The sequence below is a fragment of the Brassica rapa genome, chromosome A10 (genome assembly GCF_000309985.2).
Source record: "Brassica rapa cultivar Chiifu-401-42 chromosome A10, CAAS_Brap_v3.01, whole genome shotgun sequence".
NCBI classification, from domain to species: domain Eukaryota; kingdom Viridiplantae; phylum Streptophyta; class Magnoliopsida; order Brassicales; family Brassicaceae; genus Brassica; species Brassica rapa.
In genome coordinates this window covers 5,184,538-5,207,093 of record NC_024804.2, presented here as the reverse complement: position 1 = coordinate 5,207,093, position 22,556 = coordinate 5,184,538, and the positions used below count along the sequence as shown (strand labels likewise).

The following is a 22,556-nucleotide window of genomic DNA, read 5'->3' as shown; positions in this document are numbered from 1 at the left end:
ACTCAGCCGTAATTTGATTATAACTTAGCCGTAACGTATGCATAACTCAGCTGTAAAGTATGCATAACTCAGCTGTAAGGTATCTGAATGGTAAAAGACAGCTGTAACATTCCTAAAACTCAGCCGTCAAGTGTAATTGTTTCGCGACGTTTCGTATTTTGGGCGGGAACAAAATATTTTGGGTGGGAACAAACTCATTCCTTCTACTCTGAACACAATATTAAAACTTTAATCTTTTCTAAAATTTGAACCTCAAACCCTAAACTATAGAATTATAAAGTTATAAAAATTATAAAGTTAATCATTTGAAAACAATATTAAAACTTTAATATTTTCTTAAATTTGAACTTCAAGCCCTAAAACTATAAAGTTATAAAAATTATAAACTCAGCTGTAATGTATGAACCGTAACGTAAGGATAATTCAGCCCTAATGTATATATTGGAGACTTAATGTCTGAACTAAAGTTATCATATTCAGATAACGCACCATCTGAGTCATCAAACATATAAACTTAGCTTTCAAAATTCATCATCTTCTTCATCTTCTCTCATTTTCTTATTTTTTTTGTTCAACTCTCCTCTTTTCTTACAATTTACGGGACTTAACTTCTTCATCTCTCTCTTTGAATCTTTTTCTTCTGCAAGACGACGAATCCAATGAGAGAGGGAGCAGAAGGATATAGGACCGTCATATATGAAACTGGAGGAGGGAGCAGCAGGATATAGGACCGTCATATAATCAAAAAAAAAATTTATGTTTTTAGATCCAGTTGCGGAAACAAAAATTACCGGAACCATAAGATCTCATAGAAAGATAAAGAATAAGTTGAAGAAGATAGATAAAGAAGATGAAAAATAACATAGACCCTTATTTTATTGTTGTAACATTAGTGATGACATGGCAAATCCGAATTGATGACATGGCGGATAACATGGAAAATCGGTTAGTCAGCCGCCAAACAAATATATAACTCAACCTAAATAAATTAGCCCTCATGTATAATGTAAGTCAGCCGAAACGTGGATACTATTTCAGTAATTAATCTTTTGCTAATAAATCAGCTGTAATTAGGATGAAAAATCTTAAGTCAGTCGTATCGTCAAATAAATCAGCCGTCAAACAAATGATATTCTAGTAATTAATCTTTCGCTAATAAGTCAGCCGTAAATAAGTTGAGTTTTCTATTAATCCATCCAATGACGGCTGATTAAATATAACTCAGCCGTAACAAAATCTCATAAGTCGGCCGTAAATTCAATAACTCAGCCAATCGATGTTCATTAACTCAGCCGTAGAAACATAACTCAGCCGTGTCTTAACTACAACTCAGCCAAATTTTCAGAAATCAAACCGTCGATGTATAAGTCAGCCGTAACTTGTATGCGTAAGTCAGTCGTTATCCCATAAATCAGCCAGATTTCTGTAAATCAGCTGTAACTAATGGCTAATTTATGTTCTTAAGTCAGCCATTTTCTCTTAAGTCAGCCGCATTGTTTAATTCAGCCGCAACGTAGCAATAACTCAGCCGTAACGACGTATATAGCTCTTTACCGCTGACTTAATGAAAACACGGAACCGAATTCCTACGTGGCGCCGGATTTTTGATTACGTGGCATAAAAAAGTAATGGCATTTTTGTAAATACGTTTTTTCTCATAACGTAAAAAAAGACACGCTTGGTATTTAAAAAATGTCAGTAATAAAAAAAGATTTGTATGGTTCTAATCAATTGTCCTAAAATATTGTATATTTTAGTAAACTTCCCAAAATTAATTGCATATTGGTTTAATCGGACCCTTTTTATATTTATTTTTTTAGGACTGGTTCCCACAAAGTTTACTTGCGGTCGTCAGATACTATGAAGAAAAAGTTGTCATTAAAGTCTCTACTTACGCAGTGGTTGGACAAGTGTCGAACCAGAACATCATGGTCACACAACTAGGTGATAAAACATAAATGACACCGCCCAAAAATAGAAGACTAGGCTTATCGAACTTACAGAGCCATGAAGACTCGTAAAAACTAGATTCAAATGATTGATGAAGACTTGAATAATCGATTTGAAAACTAACTAAGTAGGAGCATAAAAGAGGATATTATAAAGGGGACAAAAGGGTTTCACCACATCATAAAGGGGACAAAAGGGTTTCACCTCATAGACAGAATACTCGGGTTCAGGTTTGCCTAGATCGTCGTGGACAGCGGAGACGATCTCAGGCTCGTGTTTGTCGCAAATTACAAGAAATTTTTTAAGCTGAGTGACTCTCCACTCAGTATCTCCGGCATCAAAGTGTAACACCAGTATTTTCCGAAATAATTTAAATAAATAATAAGTCTGAAATCTTCATTTATTATTTCTCAAAAGTCAACTCCAAAGTCATAAATCCAAATAATATAATAAATCCCGAAAATATCAATAAAATCATAAAAACCGCAAGTCTGAAATGAAAGAAATAAAACTTCCAAAGCACCAATCCGATAGCAATCGCTTATGCTCGTTACTCTCACCTGAAAGGGGAAAGAAAAAGGGGTGAGTAACATGGGAGTTACTTCGTGAGGTATGAAATGCTAAACCACAAACCACTGACTCAGTACATAGCACTACGACTATGTAAGCCTAGCTCTAGAATGAAACAAACCCGGTGTCTAATACACCACATAAAACATCAAATGCGCTGATAGTGCATAACTAGATCACACGCCCCGCATTCTCCTTATATGAATATAAATATATAACTCTATGTGCCGCTAGTACAAGAGTTCATCCTTGTATCCCGCAATCACCTATGCGCCCCTGGTACAAACGTCTTTGTACCCCGCAATCCCCATACAATGCGCCGCTAGCATAGACGTCTATATGTCCGGCAATTTCCATACAATGCGCCACTAACACAAACGTCTCTATGTCCCGCAATCTCCACACAATGCGCCGTTAGCACAACATCTTTGTGCCACGCAATCTCATAACAGACTTATGTATACATATATAAATAACAGTTCTTAATTCATTCAGTTCAGTCAACCGTTGAATCCTCTATTATCCTATTTCCGGTTTAACAATCAATAGTAATAATAAACAAACAAAACTCTCAAACAGACTCAATTCACAGAGACGGATCATGTTTCGAAACTAAACTTTCCATAATAGTAGTACTAAACTAGCTCGGGATTTAATGGGATAGCCTTCACCTTAGCAATAAGGGAGAACCAGAAACTAATCCAACAATAAACAAGATGACTTGATCAGCAAAGAAGCTAGGATTTCACCATGGATCTCGAACTCACAACAATGGCACACCAGATCGGAAAATAACACACGCGAAAGGAGACATAAATATCATATAATAGATCTAAGGTTTAATTATGAAACTTGCAGTACAAGAAATTAATATAATCTCTTTTAACCTTCACGGCTTGAAATCGTAGTGGCGGATCTCGGCCCCAAAAGTGCATGGCCCTCTCCGGTGACTCACGGTTGAGGATCACTGCTTGTCAGACTGAAACGGCTCCGGTCGTGGTGCTTGGTGGTGTTGATGCGTGCCGGTGGCGTCAAGATGCGATAGCTCCAGCTCGTACATCTCTTCTCCACGGTCACAACGGATCTCTAGTAACACGAGCCACTCCTCCGGTGAAGGCGCTGGCTCCAGTGGCATGGCTCACGGTGGTTGATGGTGAAGGACATGGCTCCGATGGTGACGATGGTGGATGCGTCACGTCTTCTCGGTCATCAAGCACACAGACACATGAATAACATGGGGGAGAAGAAGAGAATGGCACAAGAGATGAGCAACAAAGATGGGGGGAAGATGAAGGAACGGATGGGTCATGGCATGGCTTCGAAGAGCACGCCCAGCTTCTACATACGGCGCATGACTTTTAGGTTTAGAAGAAGAAATACGCTTTAATTATATGGATACACGGTTTGGTTCACAAGGTTGAAATAATTAATTAGACCAAAAATAAATCAAGTTGATTTAGAGAAATTTAATTAATGGACATAAAGAAACCAAAACCCGAATTTAAGAATTCGGATCGTTACACGAAGTTTCGACGAAGCTCTGTCACCAAATTTTTACCATCCGTTAAGACTTTTACCATTGCAGAACGATGTAGACGCTTACGTAAGCAAACACCAAGATGGAGAAAGAGACAGAGAAAGAGAGAGAAAGAGAAGAAGAACAAATATTGAGTTTGGATCCGGAAAAGAGCTGACTTGATAATGTGAATAAACCGGTGCGGGATGGCCCAGTGGTGACCCAGTGGTGATTACTTGACGCACTGACCACCGGGACATTCACATTTTCTCTCTTGGAAAAGGGGCAACCTACTACTTTTTTTTTGATAATGTGAATAAACCGGTGCGGGATGGCCCAGTGGTGATTACTTGACGCACTGGTCACCGGGACATTCACATTCTCTCTCCTGGAAAAGGGGTGATACGCCTTAAAAGGATCACTCGACCGGATTTGGAAAAGATATGAACTCCAAGAGGAGATATGATGGAATGAGGGGTCGCACAAAGGTTGCAGAGTGGCCTTTGATATTCCTGACCAGATTGTTGCCGGATGTGACTCACCGGTCCAACAAAGAGGCGATCTTGAACCGTTGCTTGATATGACTCACAAGACCAACGGACAAAGGCGTTTGCTTGGAGCTAACCACACCAAGAAAACTAGAAAAGTTCTAAACAAAGAACAAAGAGTAAAGACTCAAAAAGTTGAAAGAAAATGGAATGATTTTATTGATAGAAGTGTTTGCATATTTATTGTAGAAAAAACACATGAAAAGTATTAATGATAGATCTAGATCTAGATCTGGATCTGGATCTGAAAATTAAAGACAAAGTAGAAAATATCTTGAGATCCAGATCTGGCCATAAATGTCTAACGTCCAGGTTCGTCTGAACCAAGTGGTTCCTTCGCGGTAAGGAGCAGGACGGACAGCGCGTTCTGGACAGTCGGGGTGATCGGATGGGTCAGGACGGACGGTCTGATCAGCACAATCCAAAGGTAAATTATGATCAGCATGGACGGAATGATCAGATGGAATGACACGGGCTGTAGGACTGGCATGTTCCAACATGAGAACCTCGGTTTCGTCGAGCTGGTAAACAAGAACGCCACCTTGGGACGTGTCCATGAACCAAACAGGACGGTGCTCGATCCAGGGTGTATCATACTCTCCCTCTTCAAAAGGATTTGTCCTCAAATCCATTTTACCTGAATCAAAAGAAAATGAATCAGACACAAAGAATTTTAAAAACAAGTAAAATTCATTAAAGGATAAATTTGGAGAGAAACTTTCTTGGAGTTTTGAAGTTGTTTTCATCAAATAATTCCAAGTCCTTTGGCGTCCATCATTTCTTGCTCTCCTTGGGAAATGATCATGCTTATCCTGTTCATTCAAAACAAAGTGCTTTTGGTTTGGACAGGAAATTGACTGAGGAAACACCTTTGGTTTGTTGAGGATCGGTTTTGGCTCAGGCCGCTTCTTTCTTAGGCCTGAATCTCCTTTACAAGTCTGGTACTCGCTGATAGATGGGCTGGAGAACCTCCAGTTCGGAAAATTCATAACTCCTTCTTCCGTGAAGCTTTTCAAGTGATTCCAAGCCTCAGTGAATCCTTTGTGAGTTGGATTTCCAGGTAAATTGTATTCATGACAAAACACCTTCTGAATGTTGATATATCCGTTTTGTACTGAACCCCTGTCGCTGGCATCTCCAAGGTAGCCGGTTTGGACAACAAAGCTTCTCCAAATCTCAGGCTGTTGGGCACAGTCAATGCTTTCATTTCTCAGAGGCTGAACCTGTCTTTCCTGGATACTCAAAACAAACACTAAAAGACCAGGATCAAATGTGCAAGACAAATACTTGTTCAAATCAAAAATCAAGATAGCTCTTACAAGAACAAGTAGCACACATTTCAGCTTGTCAAGATGCACATCAAAGTAGACATTACAGACCAGAATATTATCAAGATATGCAACAATAGTATTCATTTTCAAGTGTGCATATCTTGCTCAACATCTGAACACACAAGCTTAAGTTCAGATTGAGAATCAACTATCAAAGACTCAAGATGTTTTTCAAAGAAAGTGTTGTAAACCACAATATCATCAAGGCTCAAAACAACACAATTATCACGGATTGATCTCAGAAAATGCCATGTTTTATTAGTTTCAGAACTCAAGAGATCAGGATGCAAAACAGAATCACAAAAATCAGTTTCAGTTTCAAGTGATTTCTGTTCCAGCATCTTTTTAATCAAGAAATCGTCCGAGGCACAAGAGGATGCAATCAAATTATCAGTGATCATTGCATGCATAGAAGAACTCAGATCAAAGTCATTCTCTTTGAAAACAAACGAATCAAAAGATTTTCTAGCACAAAAATCAGTTTGTTTCAAATCAAGCTCAAGAGATTTTTCAAAACGATCAAAGCCTTTGCTATGCTTTAAGAATTGATCAAAACTCAAAATAAATTCAGACTTGATGCCATTGCCTTTTTGAAAACATTTTTGATAAAAAAGTTTCTCAGATTTAAACAATTTAAAAGAATTAATCATGTTTTCAAAAATAGATTTTGAAACACAAAAATCTTTCATCTTGTCAAGACCAAAACAAATCAAATCATGAGAGTCGATCTTTACAAACATATTAGGCAGAGAATTAATCAAATTAGGTTTCTCACAGTGCTCTTGAAGATCAGGAGTCAAAGGGGCAGGAGTTGTGCCGGGATCAAAACATAGATGGCTCTCCTTAACGATGGAGGTGATGCTTGTTGCTTCTTCATCAAAGACTGAGCCAGGTACGTCCTCCTCATCAAAGATAGGACCTAAATCCTCGTCCATGGGGCTCCTAGTGTCAAGACGTGGTCCTTGATGTGGATAGTTTAGTGGCGCTTCCTCAAAAACCTGTTGAGACAAAACAAGACTACTCGGATGCTCCGGTTGCAAAACGGTTAGTTCTACAATAGTCTGTTCATTATCATTCATAAACTCAGATTCAAGTGAAGGAAAATCACAGTTTTTCTCACAAATTATCAAGCTTTCAATTGGTTCTTCATCATATTCATCAAAGGTAGGTAAAGAATCTGAAAAATCTTTCAACTCCTCAACATGGGTTTCAGGTTTACCTTTGGATTTCTTACTGATGAAAAAGGATGGCTCAGCTACAAGTGAACTTGTGGATGTGCTCTTCTTATGGCTCTTGCTGATGTCTTTTAGGGCTTTCATCATTCCCTTCTCAAAGTTGTCACAGATTTCTTGGACATCAAACTGAAGTAATCGCCTTTTTGGATCAGCCACATCTCTGGTCGTTTTGATAGGATCCTTGCACCTTATGTCTAGCCGTTCCTGCACACTAACAAATTCATCAAAATTGTTCAAAGAATATTTAAATGGAGATTGAGAGACAGTTTGTCGTGGGGATTTCTCCTTGCTACTTTTCCTTTGAAGACCAAACATCAAAACCTGAAAATCTCAACACAAAAGTTAGGAAATAAAACCTCACACTCTCAAGTGTTTAATCTCACACACTCAAGTGTTTCTCTCAGATTTTATGGTAATCACACAAGCTTCTTCTCAATGTTCTAAGAGATCTAATCAAGGAATTCCAAGGGACAAACTTCAAGCAAACAAGGGAATTTTTTTTTTTTTTTTTGTAAAGAGAGAAAGATAAGAGATTTAGCTTTTGGAATCCGTTTTAACAACCTCAAAGGCTGGATTTCTCCTCAGCCAGCAGGCTTTTTCTTCCACCACCAATCCACAAATCAAACTTGAAACTCTTTTTCTTTTTTTCTTTAAATCGTAGATCTTTTTTTTTTTTTAATGGATGGTAATGAGGGGCCCGGAATCAAGATAGATAGAAGAAGAATTTTTTTTTCTTTTTTTATGAAGAAAATGGTAGATGAGAAAGATGAAATGGAAAGAGATACCGGAAGAGTGGCTCTGATACCACTTTGATACGCCTTAAAAGGATCACTCGACCGGATTTGGAAAAGATATGAACTCCAAGAGGAGATATGATGGAATGAGGGGTCGCACAAAGGTTGCAGAGTGGCCTTTGATATTCCCGAACCAGATTGTTGCCGGATGTGACTCACCGGTCCAACAAAGAGGCGATCTTGAACCGTTGCTTGATATGACTCACAAGACCAACGGACAAGGGCGTTTGCTTGGAGCTAACCACACCAAGAAAACTAGAAAAGTTCTAAACAAAGAACAAAGAGTAAAGACTCAAAAAGTTGAAAGAAAATGGAATGATTTTATTGATAGAAGTGTTTGCATATTTATTGTAGAAAAAACACATGAAAAGTATTAATGATAGATCTAGATCTAGATCTGGATCTGGATCTGAAAATTAAAGACAAAGTAGAAAATCTTGAGATCCAGATCTGGCCATAAATGTCTAACGTCCAGGTTCGTCTGAACCAAGTGGTTCCTTCGCGGTAAGGAGCAGGACGGACGAGGCACGTTCTGGACAGTCGGGGTGATCGGATGGGTCAGGACGGACAGTCTGATCAGCACAATCCAAAGGGAAATTATGATCAGCATGGACGGAATGATCAGATGGAATGACACGGGCTGTAGGACTGGCATGTTCCAACATGAGAACCTCGGTTTCGTCGAGCTGGTAAACAAGAACGCCACCTTGGGACGTGTCCATGAACCAAACAGGACGGTGCTCGATCCAGGGCGTATCAAGGGGCAACCCACTACCTTTTTCACGTTTGCTCATGTTAAAGAAGAGACAAGTCTCTTACTTTTGTCTTTATGTGAGTGTTCTTAAAACTGGACCGACCCGATAGTTGGACAAGGTTCAACCATGAACCACACATTCTAGATTCCATATTGGATTTAATAACCAGTTTGATCATAAACCAATCTCATAACCAAATTAAATTTCAAAGTTATTGATTTGGATAAAAACTATTAAAACTATCAAAAATTCCATAAACCTACCATTTGACAAATATATTAATTTATATTTATAATTTTATGTTTGATATTTTATTTATATTTTAATTATATACCATATTTATTAACATTAATACTTAATTTTTATATTAAAATTATATTGAATCAGGTTACTAAACAAAGTTTGACCTGGTCGATTCATATTGAATCGTGACTTATACGGTTCAGTTTCTGGTCTGGTTTCAAAAACATTGCTTTAAGTCCGACTGTTTCTCTTTTTTTTTTCTTTAATAAAACATGCCTTTCAGTATTTATTTTATGCCATATTAAGAACATTTATACATAATTTTTTAAAATTTGATAAAAGAAGAAAGATATACATTTTTTTACATCAATTTTGTCAGTCAAACAAGATAAGGTCTAGAAAGTCACACCAGAATAGAAACCAACATAAAAAGATCCATATGAAGATTGAACAGATTTAGTTAATTAATCAGCAAATGTGTTTTTCGCCCGAGGTATGTAAGTAATCTTGAATGATTGCAATCTTCTTTGTCGCTTTTTAAACTCCTTCAGCTCAAACAAGAATCTTGGCCACGCTTGCGGTTCTTCGATCACTGAGATCATTGTAACGCCCTCGGTCATGCATAGGACCAGACGGATATCTTATGGACAAACATAGTCAAGATTCAGGACGAACCATTGATCTGGGTACTCCATAGGCGTAATCATTAGGTCGAATGACAAGCTTGGGTAGTTTATTTTGACCTAAACAAAGTTCCCGTTTAACTCAGTGTAGTGTAGTCAGCTTGTACCAGCTAGCTGACCAGCTCGATCAGCTTGACGACCATCTCGGCCAGCTCGATCAGCTGCGGTGATTGGGTTAGGTAATGACAGTAGTGGGTTGATAAAATTGGTTATATCTGATATGAAAGAAACACGAGATAAAATGTATTATTAGATGAGAAGAAATGGTATATTACAATTGATCAAATTGATCATTTATACGGAGTTAAAAAGAGAAACTTACTGTGCACGCATAATGAAGGTGGGATTAACATAATTTTCGTTCACACGATTTTTGTTAAATTTTAATACATACATTTGGATGGAGCAGATATTATAGACTTTCATAACAATCTTCCTCGGAGACTAGTGTTACTATCATTTCTTGTTTAACGCGTTTGTTGCCTCATAAACATTATTTCCAAGAAAACTCAGTGGAAAAAACCCATAGTAGGTAAAAAGAGTACAACCATGTATCATTCCCCTGGAATGAACATTATGTCATCTCATAGATTATTTTGATGACACATTCCAAGGTATAAGTGATTTTACGAATAGGTCGACTGCATTATTACATGATCAAACAGACTTTACTTCAGTTGATTTATTCTTCTCGAGATTTTGAATATATGAGAAGAACTTTCGAAATATATGTTTGGTTTCGTTTGAGCAATGCATGCCACATTATCTTTATATAAAATTGTTGGGATGTATCTTCATTAATCTCATTGCTTTATTGGATATGTCAATTTATTGACCTCAACCATAAAACATTTTCTGCTGGCTTCATTGAGTGTCTACTTCTGAAAACGCCAAGATATGGTGGTACCTCCAATTGTGAAAACATATCATGTTTATGACCGAGCCTTTAGTTGATCTGATAAGTATCTTGCATCTGGGAAATCTATCATTTGACATTTTAAATTTTATATACTAAAACCCGCTCGTCACGCGAACGACAACCAAATAAAATATAAAAACCTGATTAATCTTAAAAACACTGAAATAATAAATATATGATGCATCAATATGGGTATTGGATATAACCAAGAAATAGCTGCCATATTATACTAAATATCCATTGTAGGGGCTCGCTTAGTTTTTGGTAGGCTTAATGTGACATGAGTTTTGAAGAGGAACGAAGAAGCGGCTTTTGAACAACAAACAGACGTAGTTATTGCACTTCTTGTTCATCTTCATAACGATCTCACAACATTCCTTGTCCACTTCAAAATCCTTCTCTGTCTGGCTCGTGGATATCTGCTGAAAACATTTTTGTGTTGTCTTTGATTCATCTATTGTAAAACACGTTTTCATTTCAACTGATTGGAATAAAACTACTGACTCGAACGGCAGTAGAGGAGACATGCCAGGGATGTTAGGGATCCTCGGGAGTTGTAGGAATATTAGGTATCCTTGGAATATTAGGGATCAATGGAAGGAACAGAATGTTAGGAATCCTAGGAATGTTAGGGATCTTTGGAAGGACCGAAATGTTAGGAATCCTTGGAATATTTGGAATCTTCGGAATGTTAGGAATATCTGAAATACTTAGAAGGCTTGGAATGTTAGGAATCCTCGGGATGTTTGGTATTTCTGAGATGCCATGTAATCCTGGGATGTTAGGAAGCCCATAAACAATATTGGGGTCAATGAGGATCTCTCGGGGTTTGAGACAGAAGAGGGAGCCCGATTAACCTTTTTGATGTTTCCGCCGAAGGCAGAGCCTTTTTGATGGATTTGGGCTGCTACTAGTTGCGAGGGGATAGGCGATGATTTTTCAGATAATGCTACGGTTGAAATAGAGAGAGATCTGACACTTGGCAGAGCAACAAGAAGTATCGTGACTAAAATTAAGCTCCTCGTGAATGATTAGGGATATGTGAAATGTTACTCGAGTGTAAATGAATTAATTTGTGAGGAGCTATTTTTTATAGATGGCCTTTACAAATTATAAAGCACCATGACCATTATCTATTTAAACAAGTTTTGGCAATTATAGTAATGGCTTTTACATTTGGCTAAATATCTGGTCATGAAAATTATATGATATGTGAATTCCCAAGTATATGTATGCATTTTTCAAGAATAACAATGCAGTCTCTACCCCCACCAAACGTCAACAACATTCATTTTGTCTTTAATTCCTTTGTCTCCATCTTCATTATCAGACCCTCTTGCAGTTGTTTCTCAAGCATCACCTGATGAAATTGGTTACAACGTTGTGTCTACAAACTCTGATAGTTTTGATATGGCACAAAGATCTCGTGGAGGCAGGGGTGAAGCCAGATATTTTTTTGACCGGGAGCAAAACAAATAATCAATACTATTAAAAGGGAAGAAGTCTAAAAAAATCTACTTATAAAAGTTGTTTGGATTCTCTCTTTTAACTCATTATTTTTTGGTCTTACCTTAAATTTATACTAACAATATGTTACCATATATTTCTCTAACAATAATTTAGTCAATTCTTTTGTTTATTTAAATCTCACTCCTAAATTCTAATCATTACTATTACTATATTTATCATTTTGATTTTTAATCGTAAAAGCATTGAAACTAATGTTTTATATTATCACTTTTATCATATAATATATTATTTAAAGCAAGATAAACTACAAGACATATATGTGTACATTCTAACTTTCTCTTTCGTTTATAATAAAGTAATCATATCATATATAAACTTTCCCACTAAAATCTCATATCATATACTAAACTTTCAACCGTCTATAGTTTGATAATATTTTCATATTTAAAAATGATTTTTCTGAATATTCATCTTACCTTCACAAAAATGAAGAAATTCATTGGTTCTATTAAATCTAACCTGACTTCACGATATCAGTATTGATTATTCAAGATTTTGAAAATTATTTGTTTAGATATTATACTTTTATATACTTTTCACTTAAAATGAATCAATACTTCTAAAAAGAAAAGAGTTTTAAAAAATCTAATATAAAAAATGGTTGGAGTTATGTATAACTATTTATTATTTTTCTGATAATACATTAATCATTCTAAACATACAATATTTTAAATATTTTTAACAGATCTTAATATTATTTCTTATGATACTTTACTCAGAAAAATATTTTATCAACCATGTTTTTGTACAATAACGTTAAAAATCTATATCAAAAGGTTGTTGGACCTGATATTGATGTAATGTGTCCACATCTGTTCGGGTATTTAAGATCCTAAAAGAATTTGAAATTTATGAAAATCTGAAAAATATCCGAAACACGAAAAGTATTTGAAACTCCAAACAAATACCAAAAAAATTCAAATACCTAAAAATTTAAAATCTTATTCAAAATCTGACAGGATGAACTGAAAAATACCCAAAATTTTATCCAAATACCCAACTTTTTTTTAATTTGAAAAATTTAACTGAAATCAAAACTCTAATCGTAAACCAAAAACTCAAAAACAATATCCATAATACAGGAAACATATTTGGAATATCCAAATATACCTAATAAACACATATTTATGATCGGGTCTAGGGTAGAACCCATACTCAAACAAAGACCTGCGGGTCAAAAAAAACCCAATAGGTTATCTTCTTTGGACCTGAACTAAACCTATAATTTTGGGTCGGTTCGGTTTATTTTTTTGATCCGGATATAATTCTCATGTCGAAAAGAAACTTACGTAAAAGTGTACATATAAAATCTCAAATAAACTAATTTGTAGATTATATAACTGTTAAAAATTATATTTTCGATATAATAAAACTTTGTATTATAATATAATCCAACAACTCCGCGCTTGAAGGTCAAAATCTAGTATAGATTAAATGTTAAATAGAAATATTGAATAAAATAGCATAGGAGAACATTGAACTCTGATTCTTAGGAAACTAAGGGTGCACCATAATCAAATTAACTACTTCCAACTTACATGTTCAATGTAAAAAATTGGATATCTAAAATATAGTGGGTGCATGTGCACTTTTAGTCAGTGGCGAATCCACTATAGACAATGGGCTGTCATATGACATTCCTTAAATCCCTATAAATAAGTTGTTACGTGTAAATTTTACAAAAAGTCTTTAGCATTTATGGTAAAGCCCATATCTTGACCTCCCATAAATTTGAGTTCAATCTCACCTTGACACCTAATTTTTTGTAATAAAAATTTTGACACCCCATACAATAATTCTTGGATTCGCCACTGCTCTTACTCATCCACCTAGCTTTGCCCCTGCGTAGAGGTCGTTGCCTAAAACCATCTCAGAAGCTAAAGGATATGTGGTGGTTCAAATTAGAGGGAATGGAAGGTGTGGAAGATGTACCGCTTTACAGGGTGGTCGATCCCACTAGGACTTCAAATTCTAAGAGTCCTTCTGATTTTTTTTTTTCTATTTTATGTTTTACTTTTAAATAAATGTGGCACTTTGCTCTGGAATTTTTTTAACTTCTTGTTGTGAACATTCTGGCATAATTTTACAAAAAAAAACATTATGGCATAGCCATTATCTTGTAACTTTTCTAGTATTTAATAACAAACCTTTTGTCAAAAAAAAAAACAAAACAAAAAACAGGGCATGATTTCTTGTTTATGACTAGTTTTTTTTTGGCAGAAAACTCTATGGGGATGTAAATATTTGTTCTAAAATTGCAAAATAGCAATATATTTTTCTTCGGATTTCAAATAACTACAGGACTGATAATAAAGTTTAAAATGTAATAATGATAAAAATTTAAAATGTAACTAACAATACTGTTTGTTAATTTATAGTACAATTAGGGTTTGGCCCGCCCTACAGCCGAGTTAATATCCAAAAAGAATATTACATAATATATATAATCAATTTTAATGAATATTTTAAAATGTTTATCTTAATTTAATTTAAATTGTTCTTACTTTTCACTGTGTATATTTTATTATTTTTATCATAATATTAAAAGGAATATTATATGATAACTATTTTCTAGTGAGAAAATAGTATATATATAACTACTGCCGTTCAAATATTTCAAATTACAATTATAATACAAAAATTACAATAATTTATATAATTCAAATACCTAAAGTTCTAATTATATATATTGCTAATAAATATTTGATACGTTTTTCTTTTCATTTATAAAAAGAAATATGCATTGTAAACATGTGTTGATATTTTGCATAATGGTATATGATTAAGGGACAATGGGTGTAATATGCCCAACGAAGACCTTAATTGGCCAAATGCCTATAGTCGTAGATAACCCAAAAAAGTAACTTTTTGACATTGTGCGGATGAAAATACCCTCACTTTATCGAGAACAGATTGGGTGGTAGTACGAGGCATGTGTCAGACTGCAGAGATGGACGGCGGGGCAGGCGATGGACTGTTGGAAAAACAAGTGAAGATCAAATCGAGATTACGTTACTGATAAGATATTCAGTAGCAGCTAATATGTTGTGTTACATATCCAATATTTATTAACGGTTAAATTTGTTGTTGCCAAACGTTACATAACTTACAAAGCGTGTAACTATAGAATTTATCGGGTACACAATATGTTAGCTGAAACTAATTTGTGGTCAAATTATAATTAGTGCAATGCGTAACCTCTAAGGCATAGTAGGTTATATCATCTAACATGTATGGGATAACATATCAAAAGATGTATAAATAAAAATTGTACTAGACGCTAACGACAAAAAATACACCATGTACTTTGATAGTTTGCATAAAGTGATGTAAATATATTTATGTCTACTTCAGTTTTTAGATGTCTAAATATATGTGTATTTCGTTGGAGTATTGAAAGTTACTATACAATGTTAATTGTTATATAAAATGTTAGCATATAAATTTTTCGGTAAATGATAACAATAACAAGTATCGTTAAATATAGAGTATAAACATATGAGTCATACGTAGTTGAAAGTAGAATGCTAACTGTTAATATTAGAAGTTATAAATTATATTAACGTCTAAAATTACTAATTAATTACTCCATCTGTTCTTGAAAGAAGGATTTTCTAGAGTATTCACGTATCTTAAGAATATAATAAATGTTTACAATTGAATTTATTATTTATTTTACTATAAATTTTTCAATAAATATCAACCAATAGTATTTAACCAATTTAAATATTTTCAATTAATGTTTCTTAAAAGTATACGACTTTTCAACATTAACTACTAAAAGTACCTTCAAATTTTAGAAAATCTATCATTTTGGAACAAAAAATAAATCTTGAAAATCCTACTTTCGGGAACGGAGGGAGTATAACATTAGTATGTAAATGGTATTGTAATCAGTACATCTGTTCAAATTTACTGATAAAAAAATATTAGAGACAAAATTTTATAGTTAACGATTATCTATATTATCAAAAAATACAAAAAAGGTTAGAGGCAAAATTTTATAAATAAAAATTTCGCTTAAACAAATACATAAACTGCAAAAACAATTCTGAATAACAACCAATCCGATAAAACTTGGTTCCTCTACATAAAGACGTCATTGTCAATCTTCTTTCACAATCTTTCAGACGTCACCAATTACGGTTCCGGAAAATTATGAAACACCTAAAAAAAACGTGTACCAGATAACAAAAATGTATAAGATAGCAACTTATTAATCCACACCATGTATCAACTCATTTGTCAGCTAACAAACTAAGTATCAAAATGACGGCTCATCACCGGCGTCGAACATCTGAGGCGGTTGTTGGAGTTCATCCATCAGAAATGATAGAACCAAAATGACATTTTGTTAGATTGGGGAATTAGGGTTCCTACAAGAGGTATAATCGATCGGAAAATTAAATTTTAAAATTAAAGAGTAATTGGAATATAAAAGGATTTGTAGTGGTTGATGAAGTGAGAATAAATGAGACTCTTCAGAATCATTTCACGCTCTTATGTTTGGAAATCTGAAAAGGTACAAGCCACCATATTGTCCAATGGGTGAAAGGAGCCTCCTGACACACAACTACACGCGACACCAGGTCTACTAGTCGTAGGAGTGAGAAGCTGTGAGGGGTAAAATTGTCCAAGATAAATGAGTAACAAGAATCAGGGTATATGGCAAGATATGATGGTGTTTGGGTGCAGTAGCGCCAATCTCTGTATGATTAATTCTATCGTCACTTCCCATACCCCAACGGTCTCAATTGGTGTGTAAGGACTACAATATGGTGCTGGACTCTTTTGCCGTCTCAGTGATTGATATAAAGAACACAATTAGCTTGATTACAACAAAATGTTTGTCTACTTTATTGATATGATTTTGAATCTTAACCTGCGTCGATCCAATCCACAGAGAGCTTGAAACTTGACGGAGAAACTTCTAGCCAGCTTACTTGATTTGCTTGCTTCTTTCCAAATGAACACTGAATCCGGCACCAGAGCTCCTCAGCTGAAGCTGATACACCATTTTGTATTGTTTTCTAAATAATATATAATGATCATATTCAATTTTTTTGCTTAGTTATTAATATCTATTTAATGTGATTTTATAATTATAAGACCAATTGTTTAGGTAGTATCTTAAAAAATTTTGTATCAAAAATATGAAGATATATTAATTTAAATATCTTTTTGCATCATTGATTTAAAAAGTATGAAAAGTAAAGTTTATATATGCATGAATAATATATTAATCTACTGCGATTCAAATAAGAGTAATTGGCGTAGATACACCCAGAAACCCATGTAATTTATCATATAACCTTGTTTCTTTTTAATATTTTTAATGACTATAATACCCTTATCTATATCTCTCTCTCTTCTCCCTTTTATGTGTTCTAAGCTCTTTATCTCTCGTACAAATTCTTCAAATCATCTTCTAATTCAACACAAATCTTTATTTTTTTATTCCGATTCTTTTGACACTCATAATGCTAATCTTATTATCTCACCCCAATTCCAATGTTTTCAATTTTGAATCACAATCAACTTTTAGATAATATATACGTTAGTAGGTATTTTATTACTTACCTGCTATTATTTAGATTTTAATGGATTATTAATCGATACATGAAGTGTTAGCTGTTACAAATAGATTTGGAGCTATTTAATAGATAACTAATTAATTATTAATAGTTTCATTAACTGATATATGATTTGTTAGTCGATACATTTGTTTGATACATAGATTGTTAGATGATACAGAAATTATTAGCGGATATGTTAGTTGGTATGTAGATTGTTACCTGCTATGTAAATATTTAGCTGATAGATCTAGAGTTACTTGTTTTCGACAAAGCATAAGGGTATTTTCGTCCGCACAGTGTTAAAAGGTTACTTCTTTTTGGGTTATCCATAATTATGGGCATTCAGCAAATTTAAACCTTAATTGGGGATATTCCACACATTGTCTCTTTTCACTTTAGAAAAGAAGAAATGAGAAACAATTAAATTATGAAAATAAAAGATGCAAATGAGTGGTTGAGTTGAAATGCCCAGCGCGTACTCGTCAACGCAACGCGTGTGTTGTGTTTTCGCTTTCTTCTTTATTGTGATATGGGTGTTGGGAAAAGAGATCGCTGTCAGAGTATTACGATGTGCTCGGCGTTAGCCCACCGCTACGGAGGCTCAGATTAAGAAAGGTTCTACATCAAGGTATTTTATTCTTTCATATCGGATCTGTGATTCTATGATTATAGAGTTTTGTTTTGAGAGCAATGAGTTGATGAATTTTACGGGGTAAAACTCACATATTTATAGTTAAATATTTGAAACAATGGAAGAAATGAGAACATGCATTGGTGTAAACTTGAGGTTTAATGACAATGTTTGAATGCAGTCGTTTTCTAGTAACGGTGCTAATTTATAAGGAAAGAACTCTAATCGATTAGCAAGAGATGACAGCTTCAAACTGAGATTTTTCGGACTTAATCTTCGTCCGTGATATCGTCGGATCTTCCTAGGCAGTTGGCTGAAGAGGAGCTGTTATGCAGCGGCGATTCTCTACATTGTATTCTAATAGAAAGCCAAAAAAAATATCCCTAAGTCATGCTTAAATCAACAAAGCCCAAAACACATATACTACACAATCGACAAAGCCCAAAACATACATACCATGAATGATGTTTAATGGCAGGAGAGAATATATTGACGTGGCAAAATCTCTTTCATCTGAAAACGCTGACGTGGCGTGTCTCGTGAAGAGAAGTTGCTCCTTTGTATATAGATAGATTAATATACGAACTTACTGCGTTGTGTACTATTATATTTTATACTTAAAACCTTATATTCTTGTAAAAATGTTAAATAAATATTATAAAACTGAAAAATATAACTGATTTTATGAAAGAGATAGATAAAATAATTAATGGATAAGGTAAAAAAAGCATTAGCATTTAGATCCCCTATATATTAAAGGAGAAGCATTTTTTAAGACTTTCCTTAATTCTTTCTTGGTTATTTTGACATGGATGCATGAGAAGGCTTTATTCTCAATTTTGCATACGTGTCGCGCTGTGAGGGCTTCTCACAAAAGCGTTGACTTTAATACCATAATTTATTTCCTTTTTTGATTCTTTTTTGGTTTATATTAAATGGCTTTTTCATGTCTATAGACTCATGGCTTTTTCATGTCTACGGACTCATAGCTTTTTCACCTTCATCATGCTAAATATAATATAGAGACGAGAAATGTTGCTGCTCGAAGAGTACTTGAGCTTCCATCTTCCTCGATCAGTTTCGTGTAGAGACACAACTCGGTTCTGTTGCGAGTTATCACCTTCACCTTCATCTTATAGTACTATTGCGAGTTATCACAACTCGGTTCTGTTGTGAGTTATCACAACTCGGTTCTCTTGCGAGTTATTACAACTCAGTTCTGTTGTGAGTTATCACGTTTTGAAGTTGGTTAACAAAACGATTTTTGCGTATTGAACATTATCCTTGGATGATTCATCTATTGTGTTAGCTTCTTAGATCTATTGGTTTGTTTTCTCTTTAACAGGTTCTCTTTAACATGGAGACTAGCTACTCATGCGATGCTCGAGAAGATCCAGATGAGTCAATAGAATCAATAGAAGACATTATCCCTCATAGAGAAAATAGTTGTTCAGAAACTCCCTGAGAAAGACGAGGAACTCGAGTTGATATAAAAAAAAGAGAAGCTTTACTTGAGGTGCGTATTGAACAAATAGCAATGGAAGCTGAGCTAGGGCAACAACGTGCAAAGTGCAGCAAGTACATGATCGCTGCTCTCAACTAAAATCCGGAGGGAACTCACGCTCGACCAAGAGATAGCATCGAACGAAGTGGAGCCAGGAAAGTGGATGACACGCTTGGTTCAATGGGGGAAACAGTACAACGACGACGATGATGTGCAGTTTTATGGAGTGAGAGACGAATGTATTTTGTTGTTGTCATGTAAGCATATGTGTTTGTGTAATGAGTGTGAGAGGAAGCTTAGCTATTGTCTTTTGTGTCAATCTTCAAAGTTTCTAGGGATGGATCGTGATTTATACACGACGTGTGCATGCATTGGCAGGGACAGTGGAGACAGGGAAGTGGATGACACGGCTTCTTGGGTATCTTAATAATCAACTCTATATAGTATAAGTTAGTTATAAGATTGTGCTAAAATTAGTTATATCATATAATTTTAGGCCGTTACGTTATTTTATATTGTATATGTTTTATATGTTACTTTTTACTTTTTTCCATGCATATAACCGGAACATAATTCTAACTATTATATATAATAATGTACGTATAATAAAGATAAGACTAGACCCTGATCCGCGCCAGCGCAAAGATGAATTTTTGATTTTTGATTATTTATTTTATTAGATGATATATTTTAAATATTTGATCATATTATATTCACTAAGTAAATATTTTTTTGCATCTTAAACTATCTATTTTTTGACGAGTGTGAGGTATCATATAAGCAAATTGAGTATATAGAGTTAATTAGAAAATTGTAAGAACATAACCACTCATGCGATTAGTTTATTTTATTAAAATTGTAGAAAATTTTTGATTATTTATTTTATTAAATGACGAATCTGCTATGTTAAGATCTGGCGAATCAGTTTGATTCATTCCTTTCACAAGGAAAGTTAGAAGATTCTTATCATTTTCTCACTCAACCACTCATGCGATTCATACCGAATAATCATACATCCATACAAAACCAACTGATGTTATGTATTCAAAAACTATATTTTTGGTATGAATGAATGGTAACACAAAGCAATATGAAGAAATTTTAATTCTTTTACTCCACACTTAAGAGAATAAACTGAAACCAGACCGGATTACAAATTCAACATTCCTACATTAATCCCTTAGTATAATATAAAACATTAAATTTAACCATCTATCTCACTCCGTGCAAAGCGCGGGTTACTACCTAGTATTAGTGTTAATTCTGAAAGAAAATTTTAACAAAAGCTCCAACTTACTATAGCTAAATTTCGTCATTAATTTTTATCGTGAAGCCCATATTTTTCTCGTAGTGTATATAAATGAGCAAGATAATCATTGAGATTTTATTTGAAAAATACTTGGGTTCACCCCTATGGTGAATGGTCAAATTCACCTCAGCTTTTATAACCAACCAAATTGCCATATAAGATTAGTTAAAAAAAGCATTAAAATTAAAAAAAAAAACGGCTGAGAAAAAACACCGAAGTTAACGCCGTCTACAAAACCCGAAATTCTAAAAATCTAAAATCTAAACCCTAAACCTCAAATCCTAAACTCTAAATCCTAAATTCTAAACCCTAATTTCTAAACCTAAAACCCAAAACTCTAAACCATAAACCCTAAATCCTAAACTCTAAACCTAAAATTCTAAATTCTAAACCCAACATCCAAGACCATAAACCTAAACCATCAACCCTAAACTCTAAACCTTAAATCATAAACCCTAACCCCAAAACTCTAAACCATAAACCCAAACTTTGATCAAGTAATGAGTTTAGGGATTAATTTAGGGTTGTGTTTTGGAGGTTTAGGATTTAGAATTTAGGGTTAGAGTTTTGGGTTTAGGGTTTAGGATTTTGGGTTTAGAGTTTAGGGTTTAGGATTTTGAGTTTAGAGTTTAGGATTTGGGTTTTGGGTTTAAGGTTTAGGATTTGGGGTTTAGGGTTTATGATTTGGGGTTTAAAGTTTAGGGTTTAGATTTTTGATTTTTAGAGTTTTGGGTTTTACAGACTGTTTTAATATTGGTGTTGTTTTTCTGAGTCATTTATTTTTTAATTTTATTATATTTTTTAATTAATCCTACAAGGTATTTTGGTTGGTTATAAATGGTGAGGTGAATTTAACCATTCACCATAGGGGTGAACCTAAGTATTGTTCCGACGATAACATATCTTAATAAAATGAACAATACTTAGGTTCACCCCTATGGTGAATGGTTAAATTCACCTCACCATTTATAAACAACCAAAATACCTTGTAGGATTAATTAAAAAAAGTAATAAAATTAAAAAATAAATGACTCAGAAAAACAACACCGATACTAAAACCATCCGTAAAACCCAAAACTCTAAAAATCAAAAATCTAACCCTAAACTTTAAACCCCAAATCATAAACCCTAAACCCCAAATCCTAAACCTTAAACCCAAAACCCAAATCCTAAACTCTAAACTCAAAATCCTAAACCCTAAACTCTAAGCCCAAAATGCTAAACCCTAAACCCAAAACCTAACCCTAAATCCTAAATCCTAAATCCTGAACCTCCAAAACACAACCCTAAATTAATCCCTAAACTCATTACTTGATCAGAGTTCGGGTTTATGGTTTAGAGTTTTGGGTTTAGGGTTTATGATTTAAGGTTTAGAGTTTAGGGTTGATGGTTTAGGTTTATGGTCTTGGATTTTGGGTTTAGAATTTAGAATTTTAGGTTTAGAGTTTAGGATTTAGGGTTT

The 22,556-nt window shown here is 34.4% G+C and overlaps 1 protein-coding gene and 1 long non-coding RNA gene across 4 annotated transcripts; one reads left to right on the top strand and one right to left on the bottom strand.

Moving 5' to 3' along the window:
• Nucleotides 1–2,334: 2,334 nt before the first annotated feature.
• LOC103847742 lies at nt 2,335–12,155 on the bottom strand. 3 transcript variants are annotated; one of them, XR_004452475.1, is made up of 3 exons: nt 6,691–12,155; nt 3,192–5,836; nt 2,335–2,510 (listed from the first exon to the last, which is right to left on the bottom strand). XR_004452475.1 is itself a non-coding variant. In XM_033282054.1 (2 exons), exons 1-2 carry the CDS (start codon nt 7,463–7,465, stop codon nt 4,836–4,838), a joined length of 1,776 nt encoding a protein of 591 aa, XP_033137945.1. In that variant the 5' UTR covers nt 7,466–12,155; the 3' UTR covers nt 2,335–4,835. The 3 variants fall into 3 exon arrangements, 1 of the variants encoding a protein (XP_033137945.1); XR_004452476.1 differs by having other exon boundaries at nt 2,335–3,397; nt 3,615–5,836; XM_033282054.1 differs by having other exon boundaries at nt 2,335–5,836.
• A 1,311-nt stretch (nt 12,156–13,466) lies between these two features.
• LOC117128962 lies at nt 13,467–21,292 on the top strand. The gene is made up of 2 exons (XR_004452486.1): nt 13,467–18,278; nt 18,463–21,292. It is a non-coding gene; the product is annotated as an uncharacterized LOC117128962 (long non-coding RNA).
• The last annotated feature ends 1,264 nt before the right edge of the window (nt 21,293–22,556 follow it).